The sequence below is a fragment of the Hyposmocoma kahamanoa genome, unplaced genomic scaffold (assembly GCF_003589595.1).
Source record: "Hyposmocoma kahamanoa isolate Upper Pololo Valley unplaced genomic scaffold, ASM358959v1 232, whole genome shotgun sequence".
In the NCBI taxonomy this organism is placed as follows: domain Eukaryota; kingdom Metazoa; phylum Arthropoda; class Insecta; order Lepidoptera; family Cosmopterigidae; genus Hyposmocoma; species Hyposmocoma kahamanoa.
Window position 1 is genome coordinate 10,505,981 of NW_020653750.1, and position 12,528 is coordinate 10,518,508.

The 12,528-nt window shown below is 35.7% G+C and overlaps 1 protein-coding gene across 1 annotated transcript in view; it reads right to left on the reverse strand.

The window, feature by feature from the left end:
• The window catches only part of LOC113228491 (protein yellow-like), a 26,223-nt gene extending 16,266 nt beyond the window's left edge, over positions 1 to 9,957 (reverse strand). Inside the window, exon 1 of the mRNA XM_026461819.1 lies at positions 9,592 to 9,957. Coding sequence (XP_026317604.1) covers positions 9,592 to 9,832 — 241 coding nt within the window. The 5' untranslated portion in view covers positions 9,833 to 9,957. The remainder of the gene's footprint in view (positions 1 to 9,591) is intronic.
• Between the last annotated feature and the right edge of the window lie 2,571 nt (positions 9,958 to 12,528).

Genomic DNA, 12,528 nt, shown 5'->3' on the forward strand with positions numbered 1-12,528 from the left:
GTGTGTGTGTGTGTGTGTGTGTGTGTGTGTGTGTGTGTGTGTGTGTGCGAGTGCGTGTGTGTGTGTGCTTATTAATACACTAATAGTCATTGACTTACAAATAAATGGACGACGGGTCTAATACAAAAACCACGAAAAAAATGTCCCAAGTCAACCTATTCGAAATTTAAATTGTAATGTCATCGCAGTATCGCGCTGTCAGTCGAACAAATGAAGACTAAAGCGGAGTTTGGCGCTCTGTATACGATTTTAGCGCCTTACAAGTGCGGACACTTTTTAGCGCGGACCCGACGTCCATGTAATTGTAAGTCAATGCTAATAGTGTAATTTCTGTGTCGGTGTCAATTATTCACTATGAAAGTTTGAAACAGTGTTGAGACAGAAAAAGTTGTCGCGTCTTTTTTATATTACCTTTTCCTAATAGAGGTATCAGAACCTATGTAATGACTGGATTACGCCGACGAACACGTTCACTTAATGCATCATCGTCAATTACTAACACATAACGTACCTAATAACTACTTAGGCGTTACTTTGTTTACGAGGTGATCATTAATTACATCGTTGTATAATATTGTGTTACAGGCAAATGGCACCTACGTAGGATTTAGTGGCTTAATAATATTTTATGCTATGGTTTGTCGACATGTTTATGCAACATACCCGGATTAATGAAAGAATATAGAGCAAATGACACTTGTGCAGAGGCACATAAACCATCTGCACTTAGTCGTCGCTTCAAATGTTGACGCCCGATAGTTTTAACGATGTATGTACAACAATGCAAGCGGTGGCAGAGAATATAATACCTACCAAAATATTGAATTTCGTGTAATATGTCAACAATCGAGTACCAACCCGATATCCAGAATGTGTAGAATATCAATTCTGAGCATGATCTGTATAATGGTAGTTAATGACATTTTTATAAAAAAAAACCGACCTCAAAAGTTCGAGGAATTACATCTATTTGCCAAATTTTATTGAAATCGGTTACCGGAAAGTGTACGACACCGGATTCATCCCCTAATTTGCCACCCTTACACGTGGAATATTTTCTTGAAATTTAAATGGGACTAATACTGAGATACCCTCTTTCCAACAAAAAAAGGATCATCAAAATCGGTTGTAATATAAAAATAAATACAAAAGAAACAATGCGTTCGAATTGAGAACCTCCTATTTTTTGAAGTCGGTTAATAACTACCAGTATACTATAATTTGAATACAAAAATCGAACACTTAGAAAAAATTCCTTCGATCCGGTCGGTTTCGAACCAACGTTTTCTAGCAAACCGTGCCAAACGCTATGCCAACTAAGCCACGGAACGAACCAGCGGCCCTCACGAATTTTTCAATGTGCCTGTTGTTGGATCTTTGTATTTGGATTTTAACGACTTTTAGCCGTAGCGCCATCTATGAGAAATCTATGAAAGTATTTCGCCACTCAGTTAGATACCTTTACAGCTGCCTAGCCCAGGCTTTTTTAAATTTTTATTGAAATGATATTCAATTATTTTTTGTGAAATTACTCCACTACTTTGTTATAATCATTCATACAAAGATCGAACACGTAGAAAATATTCCTTCGATCCGGCCGGATTCGAACCATCGAACTCTTCTAGCAAACCAGACCATTATACTGTCATAATATTACAGTTTTAGACGATTCCTACAATTCTAATCCACCACCTTGATTTCGTTACGTAAGCATTATTATTTTTTTATTTGTTGAGTATATTTAATTCATCTCTTTTATGTATTAATGTCTACTGGTTAATACTATGTTTGGATTGCAGGTTTATATTCCTACATGTAGCATAGTGTTTGTATACCTTGTCCATCGAGTGTATAACCAGAATTAGAGACGAAATAAGGTCCATCCATACCTAGCAACTCATCAGGCAAATGGGCCTTATATCACTTTTAAATATCAACTCTCGTTTGCGTTGCAATCACAAATTAGAAACCTGAAATAGTACAGCGCCAACAACTGACCTGTTTGTACGTCTCCGTATATTCCAAAAATATTCTATATTTATTGTATAAAATATAATATCTCTATCTATGGGGGGCTGTTCCATATGGTGGTGTGGGAAAAACAGCCAAACATATAATTAAAAACAAACGGAATCACATTTAGTCGGTAATTAAATATGTAATTTTTCAACTTTCGTTTATTATACGACACCCGTCATGTGTTTCGAAATCAGGCTGGCCAATCGGAGCGCAGTTGTCATCGTAATGATTTGGCAGATTAGTTTTCAAACAAATTAAATGACATTTCGTTTCTATTTCTGATTATGTACTGGATGACCTTATCCAATAAAATACAGAACAGAACAGGACCGAACAGAACAGAACAGAACAGTACAGAACAGAACAGAACAGAACAGAATAAACAAACAAAATAAAATATTTGTTTTTTTTATGACATCAAGTGACGGGACGAACATGTCGTATGTCTTGTGATAAGCAATACATAATTCATATCAGTTGCAGTGCCATTCAGAGCTTTAAATCGCAAATATCTGAATGGTACTGCCTCTGTGTCCGTCACCCTGAGACATAAGTTAACAAGTCCCATGTGCTTGTAGTTTCACCAACACACCCATACCCTGCTCATTTATTCTATTTCAGCCGAAATAGACATAGTGGCAGTACTTCTCTGGACGAACTCTTTCACAGGAAGCTCTACTGCTACTAAACAAACTTAAGTTTCGGGTCTTTTACTAGTCCTATGATCACGACGACTGAGATGGTAACGTCATCAACCAGTTATGTCTAATATTAATGCAAACTACACTGTTTTTTTTATTAAGTTATTAAATTTAAATATCTTAATTTACCAAACAAATTGTCCAATTTGCGCTACACACGTACATAGTTCCATTTTCTCAACACTCATGTCATTAATTAATTCATTCATTAACTAAATATAATTAAATTTAATGTCATATTTTCTTCATGAAAAAAGCTAAATCCGTTACAAGAATATGGATTATTTTTTTTACAGCCCCGCACTAGGAAAACCCTGTATCGCGGGTTACACACACGTATGGAGTAGCTCCGGCGTTACGCCAGGTTCGATTGCCAGTAGGATCAAATTGGGAAATGAACTTTTTTATATAAGTTCTGGTCTGGGTGTTCTGGGAAGTGTCGTAAATTTGTGGAAGTACGTAAAATGAGTCTGGGTGAAACTGGTTTTAACTCCACGGCGTAAAAACTTTGTAGAAATATAAAGACTGTTATATGATCTCTTTTATATAGTTATAAATAAATAACGCGTGGGTTCTATGGACACACAAATCGACACACACAAATAACACCCAAACTCACGAGAGAATCAAATGTAGGCCAAATAAATATTTCTGCCGGCATGAATCGAACCCGGGACCTCTGCGTGGCAGTCCGGCATGGTAACCGTTCGGCCACGGAGGCAATTTTATAGTAACGATTTAAATTTGACATTGAAATAAGATTCTTTTTTACCATAGTAGACTCGCTTTTAACCACAATATCAGCTGATAGAAAGTGAAATTATAATAATAATGTGCCCGACCGCTACACCAATTACCTAGTGACTAACTAGGAATTTCCTTGTACTACGAGTGCAGTACATTGTATCCCGCTGATACAAGGTACGGATATATTCGGTACGTACGAACGAAACAAAAAACAATTACAATAACAAAAAGAAAAAGGCGCCAAAAACAAGTACATTTAAATTTAGAATGTCAATCTAAAACTAAACTACTAAAAAGACTATGAAATATGTACGAAAAGATTTGTAGCGAATGCTACGATTCGCTACAATGAGTACCAGAGCACCAGAATCCACTCCGGGACTCTACTCAGAATACGCAAACCTTGAATTCTCCTAATCTATCGCTCCTAAAATAGTGCAGTACAAACAATCTTACTACCTTCGTGAGTAAATTCAATAGTAGAGTGCCCAAAGTAACAAACTATAGGACGTTTTTCAACAGATGAATTAGATTGATTTTAGACAAGATTCGAAAATAAATAACCAATGTTTTTTAATGGTAAAACGCACTGAAAAGAAGACTACTACCGTTTCGCTTCATGCACATTTGAATTTACGTAACGCGACTCTAGACGAATTTGATCGTGGCTGGAGCGAATTGATTCAAAGTTTTTCTGCGTGATCTTTAGGATTATGAGTAAATACACATTTTCTATGTCAATGATAATAACCTATTTGGTAGAACATTAGTTTTAAATACCGGTGCCGGTGGTTTGTGTTGAATTTGAATTTAGAAACCTTTTTGTTATGATTTATTTATTGTAAATTACAAAAAGGGAAAGAAAAACATAGATTATAATAATACACTCAATTAAAATTTTCATTGAATTGATATTCAATAGTTTTTTGTTTGAAATTACTCCACTAGTTTGTTATAATTATTAATAAAAAGATTGAACACCTAGAAAAATTATCTAACCGGACATTATACATAGCTAATAAAAAAAAAAGAGTGAATAGCTACATCTCTAATAAAGGTGTCGAAATACTTTCATAGATAGCGCTATGGCTAAAAAGTAGTTGAAAACCAAATACAAAGATACGATAACAAGCACATAGAAAAATTCGTGAGATCCGCTGGTTCATTCAGTGGCCAGTTGGCATAGCGTCTAGCACAGTTTGCTAGAAGACGTCGGTTCGAATCCGGCCGGATCGAAGAAACTTTTTCTAAGTATTCGATCTTTGTATTAATAATTAATGCACTCAATTCTTTAGCATTCACAGAGTCTCCAGCATCACACTACGGTCCGTATGTGAAGAGTTTGTTGAGCATTGTGAGGGCACGAAGTAGCGGCGGGTTGCTGTGCGATACTATGATAACAAGTGGGACGAACTAGGCGTGTACTTGGTGGTAAGCGACAACCCTGTGCATAATATTGCAGTGTCAATCAGAGCTTTGAATCGTACAGATCTGAGGGGCACTGCGATCGGGTCCATTGCAAATTATGCACCCTGAGACATAAGTTGACAATTCCCATGTGCCTGTAATTTCACCAGCACCCTTCACTTCAAAACCTCCTCTCAGTTCTTTCCAGTGTGTACGTTTTAGTTTATTACTGACACTTGCTTTAATGAGGGAAGAGATGGTTGATAAAAATATGTCCTAGTCTTGATTGCAATTGGCTATCTGTCCAGGCTGTGATCTAAATGTGTCTGTCTGCTCAGGAGAACACCGCGCCCAACATTAGGATGTATAGCGGTTGCCACATTATAGTACCAAATAGGTATAGATATTTTAATGAACAATTCATCAGAACATCGTCGTTTTCGAGCCAGACTCTTGTCAGTATAGCCTACTCCACTTTTCACGGTTCATAGCTAACTCCTTGTCTATTATTCGTCCCGTCACTTGATGTTATAAAAAAAACTAAATTTACCTTTTTGAGGGAAAAATGTAACTGCATTTTGAATCCAAAATTAAATTAGTAGCCACAGAGCTCCTTGTGGAAGAGCAAATATTGTCATCTTGCATATTTCTGCCGCCAAGCAGTAAGTTGAAATTACAGGTAGGTACATGAGCTGTGTCAACATATGTCAAAAACTATTAAGCAATCTTAAAACTAGTATACTAAACGTCTTTTCCGTAAATCCTTGTTGGAAATTTGGATTTGCAAAATCGAGGGAAAACTTTTTCTACGGCGATAACACTACTTTTGTATTCTAGCCCTTTATGACAAAAATGCGAGGTGGCTCGAACGATATGTCTGGAAGTATATTTACAAAGAACCCTATAGAGCTTTTTGCTCATTCTTTCTTCTCAGGGAAATCTGCTTTACAAATGAGCAATAGATTTTATTATGTAATTTTGCTTACCTAAGAAATAAAGATTATTTGCTTTGACTCTTTTTAGCTTTAGTCCTTTATATTTGTTCGCTGTACGTCATCCTCAGTCTTCCTCTGTTTCCTTCTAATTTATTCTCATTTATTATTATTTTAATCTTTAGTATATTCACCTCTTGCCCTTCTGTTATTCCACACTTAGCTAGGATGTCAGTCTCATCATTAGCTCAATGTGCGATGGTACCCACTGCAACTTCAATTGTACATTTCGGGATATAAGTTCTTGTATTTTAGCTATGACCGTATATACTACTGTAGTCAGTCTTTTTTGAATACGGAGTAAAGTGATAGTTCATTGCACAAGTGTTGCTCGCTTGTGAGCTGCTAGTGATTGCAGTCGATTAATATTCTATCGACTATCGTCTGAATATTGAATACGCTTATGGAATAAATAGCCGAAATTGTTTAATTTGAATCATCCTCGACCCATTATTCATCCAATCACTGAGCACAAGTTAAATTGTCTTTGTTTGTAAGTTCATACATAATACACTGTATTTAGAACTATGTTTATGAAAAATAAGAGAAATAAGAAGAAAGAGGAGACATATTTATATTTAACTGCCTCCGTGGCCGAACGGTTATCATGCCGGACCGCCACGCAGAGGTCCCAGGTTCGATTTCCGGGCCGGGTGAAATATTTGTATGGCCTAAATTATTTCTCTCGTGTGTCCATGGCACCCGCGACTCAGGGTTTCCCTAGTGCGCGGCTATGTTGAGTGTGTGCGTTATTATTATATTTTAAAGATTTTCTTTTCAATTCAATACAATACAGTTATTCTTGTTAAAACGTATACGAATAAAAATTGGTCTCGATACTAGTGGGCCAACTGTCAAAATAAAAAAAAAGGCAATAACACAATTAGTAAGCAATAGAACGTCGTAACTTTTACAATTTGGTAATTTTTGGCAAAATTTTATCTTCTTACATAATCTATCGATAAAACTATCGACACATACACACATTTTAAATAATTACGTAGTTGTCTACGTAACTATTTAAAATTTTATGTAAACTGGCAACCCTATAAATGTGATTTTACTCTATCTTCAAAAACGACAGACTTTAGTGTAACTGGATGTCCGTGAACACAGCGATTTAAATGTTGTGGAGCAATCTTGTTATCAGTACAAATAACTATTTTATTAATATCGGCATTCATTACGTATGACAGAGTTTTGATGACATGATGCACATTATGGGTGAAGTTATAAAACTTGTAACTGTTTTAAAACTTCATTGCATTGCGTCCACTCTTTTGTGTCAGTTATAGCTCCCACAAATTCGCCACTGTATGACGATGCGACCTCTTTCATCGTCATCCTTCTATTCATCCATCTTATCACCCTTTTCTCTGGTTCCTGTCCACTTACTTTTGAAATTTTGAATCGTTATCTAATTCTTTTCTTTTTCCGTCATTACTCCATAGAAAAATCTCGAGGCGAGCAGACGTGATCTTAATCACGTAACCTAACTGCTTATAAGCAGCAATAATACGAATATAGGTCCTTTTGGGGTAAGTTCACTCATCATATTATAATAAACTAACAAGTTCTAACCGTAGGGAGTGTTTTTTATTATTGTACCTGTTTTTATACTATTGTTTTTGTCGAGCCTTTTTTTGTACCTACCTGTTTTAATTACAGCCTGTCCTTCCTTTCTACGTTCCTTCACCTTTTCCCTGTTGTACTTGTACAATAAATTCACGCGAACCGAGTGTTACTCACTTTCTCTCCTTTCGGCGGTTTAAGGCCACAATGAGAAATGACAAGGTGGCAGCAGTACTCCATACACGATCGAACTTGTGCTTTATATAGATTTAAAAGCTGTTCAGGTGTTAAGTACTGCTTGACTTTGTAAAGTATGCCTAATTTTCTGGCAGTAGTTTTTGCCAAGCACTCGATCGCCCAAAGTTGAGGTTGGATGATAAATCCAGACCAAGTAGCTCAAGGTGGTCCCTTATCGGCACGGATACATCTAGGAAAGTCGGAGTAAGGTGTAGGGGACTCCGATGTCATGTGTAAAGACACGCCTATGTTTTAGCCGCATTAAACCTGACCCTGTTCGCATCTCCCCAGTAGCCGTTTTCAGGCTCAGGGTCAACCGGGTGACTATCGCCTCTCGTTTACACCGGATCTCTTCGCTGTTGTCTGGGGCATCTACGACCACTTCTTGAATTGACCACTTCTAGAATTGGCGACTTTTTGAATTGGCGGTTTTGGGCCACAATGGGAAATGACCACAATTAAAAAGGATCATTTCTTACTCTACGCGAGACCCGCGTGACAATTGTAACATATGTTCAAACCATGTCCAAACAATTTCCCCTGCTGCTCTTTATTGCCTTTAGAAGATTGAATGTAAAAGTTTATGGAACTAAACGAATTTTAATGATATCGACCAACGATTGTTCAAAAGTTGCGTGTCGCCTTCGTTAATGTTTCACACGCATCCGGTAATTGCAGCCTATATGGGTCGTGATTTTGTTCAATATTTTTATCGACTACATTCACCGGCCACGTTCTGTGCACGTAAATCTGCATGATCTAGAGTATAGTTTAATATCGTACAATACTTTGTTCGTCATGTACAAACACACGGTGATCGCGGCGGTTTGACAGTTTGCACTGTGGGCGTTGCATGAAGAGGTTTCGGGTTCGATTCCCGGTGAAACCGATTTAGGAAGTGAACTTTTCTAAATTCCGGTTTGGCTGTTCGCTCAGTAGTGCTCCAGATTAAGTTCGTTGGCTCTGTTGTACTCATACTACAAGGAATTCGATAGTTTGAGCCCAGGTAATTGGTACTTATGTCCGAAGGCGCAGTGGCAGCACCCCTACAACCTTTGCGATTTAGATAGATTGATAAAAACTTTATTTACTCCCATGACAGCTTATTTACATAGGACCCACCATAATTGTTATTATACTGAGCCACTTAAAACTAACAAATTTTTATAAAGAAAGGAACGTATAACTACATTTATTACATTGGTATTATTTACAAAAATGACATGAGTCAAAGAAGTATCCTATCAGTTTTCGGCTTGCAGAAACCACATTCATATTCAAAATATCCAGATCAAAAGTGTTACATAGAACGTTAAAATTATTGCTAGCACGCCATATAAACCACATATGTCATAAAAATCATTTCCCATAGGGGTCTATGCCTACCCTACCATAGCCTTCTTACGACTCTGACACCTATTTTTCGCGTCATTAACACGCACTAATGTGTGTAACGTTTGTAAAAATCACGAAATTCATAAAATACCAAAGAAAATATAATACGTCTATATTTTGGACATAACATACGTGACCATGGGACATGTAAAGGGCCCGAAACGTTGGTTTGTTTGAAAAAAAAAACAAATATACATGATTTAAATCCGACAAATAGTTTTATTACCTTTGTGTTCCGAAAATCTAAGAATTCGATTTAAGCACGTTTTGCTATTGAAAATGTACCCATTTTTTTCGGATCTAAATCGCGTGCATTTGATTTTTCAAACTAACAAAAGTTTTGGGCTTATTTATTACTCACAGGTCCAATTTGTAGCAATAGATAATTTGATATTTTTGCTATTTTTATGTTAAAATGTAAACTTTCATTGTGACAACTAAACAGTTATAAAATTATTACAAGCAAGAGTATCACCTTGTGCGGACAAATTGGTCACTAAAGTTTAAAAATAATAACTCACCATTATATTTGAACTCTACATTCTTTTGATCGTCTTTATAAGCCGGCTGTTCCTGTCTTTGAACGGAATCTGGTGGTTCATAAGGGTCATAATATTCAAACTCTTTGTCCACATTGCGTAACACAGGAGATGACCATTTATCGTTCCATCGATGATTGATACTTTGATATTCCCGGTTTACGTCCGACAGTACCATAGACGGAGGCAACCATTGTATAAACCATTGATGTGACACTGCCATAGTCGAATAAAAGCACTGCACACGTTCTGTCTCGTTTCTACTAAGACACGAAACTTAGAAACGATAGAGATAGAATATAGTTTAGAAATGGTTCCCGCATTGCAAAAAACGCGTGAACGCGAGCAGGGTTCTTGAGATATTCTGTCGGCTGTCGAACGCGCTCTACGAAGATATGCTTTCAGTGACTGCAATGTTTGTTAAATGATTATTCATACTACAACTTTTACATATAAATCTAAACAGCTTTATTAAAACGAATTAAAGATAAAATTATTACTATTTTTTTTATTTGAAGATGTTTGCCTATAGTCTTGACTGTACAATTTTAAAGTTTTGGATTAAGATGAAAAAAACGCTACTGGTGAAATTAAGTGATAATTTGTGAATTTTCTTAATTTTAATATTTATGGTTCCATATTTTAAATAATATAATCAAATTTTCGAAATTCATTGCAATCATAGTAAACATAGTTCTAAAGTTTTCTTTTGCAACTAACACCATTATCTTATGGCCTATTGATTGATATAAATGGTTTGTTATTATTATTTAACTGACTTTAAAAAAGGAGGAGGCAAATTTAATGGTATTTTTTGTGTGTATGTTACGCGACGACATTTGTGAACCGATTTCAATGATTCTTTTCTTGTTGGAAAGGGGGTACCTCAGTTGTAGTTTCATTCAAATTCGAAGAAAATATTCTACATCGTAGGGTGGCCAATTAGGGGATGAATCTGGTTTATTGAATTTCACCCACGTTAAAATTTGGCATATAGGTGTAATTCTAATCAATGAAAGAAATGTTAAAGTGATCTGATGACAGAAATGCTAGACAGGTGAGAGGGACCCCTCAACATTGTACAGCAGCCATCATGTTTTTGAGCTCGAACTCATATGATTAACTTTGACGAGGACTTCAATATTTTATGCCTTTCAGTTGTCGTTGAGGAGACCGCGGTAACGAAAACATTGAAAGCGAATAATCAAACTTTTCTCCTGTTTCTTTGTGTTCACTTTGTACACCGTTAAATCTTTTCCTTGCTACAATATTTTTTAGATTAGATTAGTTTATTTTTACATGGCAGTTTACAATATTTGCTCATTTGGTGCAATATTGACGCAATAGTAATTTTGGCAAAATTTAATTAAGTATGTAACATTTGTAACATGAAAAGTGTTAACGTTTAAAGAAAAGTCGGCAGTAATTTTAAATTTATACATATTGTAAAATACACAAAGTTTTCTTTTTACACGTCATAAATTTGATGTAAAGTTAAAAAATCAATTCAAATCCATTTTCTGTAGCGTTACTTACAAGAAGCACAATTGTGTCAGTGTTGCACCAAATGAGCGATGTGTAAGAAACATTTAAAGCACCTGTGACGACGATTTGTTGAGAAATTGCCTTAGTGAAGTCCGCACCGTAACTCATTTCTTTTGGTAGAGACAATAAGTTTTAAATTATGTTTCTAAGTTGTAAATAGGTAATAAGGGAGCGTAGTTTTATTTACTAGTAAATTTAAGACATTATCGATTTGTCACGCCGCATTAGGTCTGAAACATTATATTAAGCATTTGTTACACAATCACATAGTAAGAAACTTTTACAACAAACGTGACGTGTTACTTAAATATTGCATAACATTTGGGATCTTTTGTTGAATAAAATTCCTATATTGTTATTTGTTCTAAGATGGTGGGTAACTGAACAATTATGCAACAAATCACGGTGAACTTGATGGTAATAGGCAGCGGTAATCGCTTTCCATCAGGTAGGCTCGTTGATTGTTTGCCTCTTGTATAAAATATTTAAATAATTCTATAGTATCATGGATATCAATAGATTTATATACAAGATAAAATAAAGCTGAAATTGTCCTGTTTTTCTGAAAAATCAATTGGATTAAAAAAACATATACTGAGCGCTTGAATAAGCAGCGTATTAGAATGACCTTTTTACGTAGGTAAATAGCAGACATTTTGATATCTAGAAAGGCTTGTTTAAAAGAATGCTAATTTGCTTGCGCTATTTTCGGTAATTAAAAAAAACAGTGCAAAAATGCTCATGTATAGTCCTAGTGTCCAGAACAGGAAACTTGACGTTAAGAAAATTTCAATACTGTAGGAAATACCTGTAGATCCATTATTGCATCCCATAATCATAACCCCGTTACACTATCATTCGACATTAATGCATAACTAAATAGGTCTACGACTACTATTCTATGTTATATCTTCCACCTTTTGATCCCGTCACCTTTTTAAACTTTAGGCCATAATTTAACAGATTTAGACGTTTCTTTGCGGAAAATTGTGGTCATAGAAATGGAAGTAAATTAATTTGCTACTCCGAGAAGCCATTGAATGTTAAATCATGCTAAATTCAATGAATGAAGGAATGAATGAACGAACGAATGAATGAAATACTCTTTATCGAGTTCTTAGGTTTTCGCGATTGTTACACATAGGAAATGAAACAATTTTTCCGGATTTAAATCGCGTATATTTGTTTTTTCAAACAAACCGACGTTTCGGGCCCTTTATAGGTCCCATGGTCACGGTTGACTGTGGTGGTACAGTCTTCAACCAGTTATGTCTAATATTAATGCAAACCACCCTATTTTTTCACTATAGTTACAATAGTTATTAATTAAATACCTTATTTTTAATTTTACAAAGAAAACATTCCAATTTACGC